Source organism: Gavialis gangeticus, unplaced genomic scaffold, assembly GCF_001723915.1.
Source record: "Gavialis gangeticus isolate Ggan-Ray unplaced genomic scaffold, GavGan_comp1, whole genome shotgun sequence".
Classification (NCBI taxonomy): Eukaryota; Metazoa; Chordata; order Crocodylia; family Gavialidae; genus Gavialis; species Gavialis gangeticus.
In genome coordinates this window covers 4,665,797-4,667,593 of record NW_017729019.1, presented here as the reverse complement: position 1 = coordinate 4,667,593, position 1,797 = coordinate 4,665,797, and the positions used below count along the sequence as shown (strand labels likewise).

General features: G+C 57.0%; 1 protein-coding gene across 5 annotated transcripts in view; it reads right to left on the bottom strand.

The window, feature by feature from the left end:
* AMPD2 (adenosine monophosphate deaminase 2) overlaps window positions 1–1,797 on the bottom strand; it is a 41,335-nt gene that overhangs the window by 14,279 nt on the left and 25,259 nt on the right. For all 5 annotated transcript variants that reach the window (XM_019513858.1, XM_019513859.1, XM_019513860.1 and 2 more), the window contains 2 exons: window positions 1,340–1,451; window positions 552–738 (listed from right to left, as the gene is read on the bottom strand). In XM_019513858.1, the coding sequence (XP_019369403.1) occupies window positions 552–738; window positions 1,340–1,451 (299 nt within the window). The remainder of the gene's footprint in view (window positions 1–551; window positions 739–1,339; window positions 1,452–1,797) is intronic.

Here is a 1,797-nt window from a genome sequence, read left to right as displayed (position 1 = left end):
TTCCATTTTGTATTGTTTTGGATGAAATCAAAGATAGTTAATTTCATGTTTCATCCTTCTCTAGTGAATATGCTATAATAAAGAAAGCACACTTTAGGGGCTACATCAGTAGCGACGCATAAAGAGTGTACGGGGGTGCACGCCCTGAGGAGCACCGGTGCACTCCCTGACCAGTCACGCTCACTGCTTAGGCAATAGACGGGGGGGCAGGTGGGAGTGCCAGTGCCCCCCCTGCAAGCACTGGCTGGGGAGTGGAGTGCCACAGCACTCCCAGAAGCAGCCACAGTCACTTCCAGAAGCGGCCACAGTGATCGGCTGCAGGGGACACCCCCCCCAGTTGCTGACTGTTCTCTAGGAGGAGTACATGCCCCCCCGACTAAGGTGGCACCAGCTGCCCATGACTTCCAGCTTGGCTCAACCCCATTCCCACCCACTGGCCTACCTGGAATCATCCCTTTCATCCCTGCCATCATGCCCCAGGCACAAGGGCGTCTCACGATTTTACTGCTGCACACCCTCTCCCCTGGCTTGCCTAACAACCCCGGCCTCACCTGCAGCCACAGGGGTCTCTGGGATCTCATCATAGACCCGTGTCTCAAGAGGCTTCTCAGAGAGGTCCTGCAGGTAGCGGGCAGTGGTCTTGCAGAAGCTCTGAAGGGAAAACCCCATGTACTTTTCCCGGATGAACAGCGCCTTCACCACGCTCTTGGCTGCATCAAGCAAGTCCGTGAAGGGCACCTGGAGGGAGGAGAGACAGTGGAGGATTCCAGTCCCAGTCGGCTACAGAGCAGACAGGACATCAGGGACAACAAGCCCCAGAAATAGGTCTGGGATGGTCTATCTGACTGCAAATGCCAGGAACATGTGGACACCAGAGATACAAAAGGTAGAGAAATAGGGCTGGACTTTTAACTATGGGAAGAGAGCAGAAGCTCTGGCTGACAGGTAAAAGGTTAAATTAAAGACAACAGGACCTGGAACAGAGGCCTGGGCTTGAACCTGAAGGGCAGGGAGATGCCGTGTGAACACAGCAGGGGCACCCCACAGAGGGAAAGGATGCTCAGCCAGGAGGATGGGCCAGGCAGGCAGAGCAGAGCGTGGAGCGCAGGCCCAACTCCTCATCCCAATCCTGCCCCAGGCCAGGACACTGGCTGGCTTGGGTGGGGGGGAAGTGAAACATAGGCAACACAATATCTTGGGCTTTCCCCAGGCAGGTGTCAGCTCCCAGCAGCAGGAACTGACTGGCTCCTGCAACTGGGCTTCTGGGAAGAGGGGGGAAGGGTAACCTCAGAAAGCCTTAGCCCCTTCCCATGAGGGCCCCCAGGCCAGGCAACCTTACCCCACACTTCTCTTCCCCAGAGATGGTGACCCTCTGGAATTCCCTCTCCAGCAGCACTTCCCGCTCCTTTGGGACATGATCCACCAGGTCCTCGCTCTGCTCCTTGAACAGCCTGCAGAGGGAGAAGGAAGACCCGGGTCAGACAGCAGAGGCAGGAGGCCAGACCCAGCTGCTCACAGACACTCCACGGTCCAGCTGCCCCATTCAACTGGTCCACACAAGCATGGAGACACCCACAACACAACACAATGCACATGGGGACGTGCTCCGCAGGGACTTGGCCTCCTTCTGCCACCACAGCCCCATGCTGGGCCAGGGAGGACTGCAGGTGTCTGCAGGGCAGGGGACACTAACAGCTGCTGGGGGTCTCACTGGCCATACTGGTATTCCCACAGCTATTTAGTCCCTGGATTAACAGCTTAGCCCTGCCCTGGGGAAGCTGAAATAGAGGAGTCTAT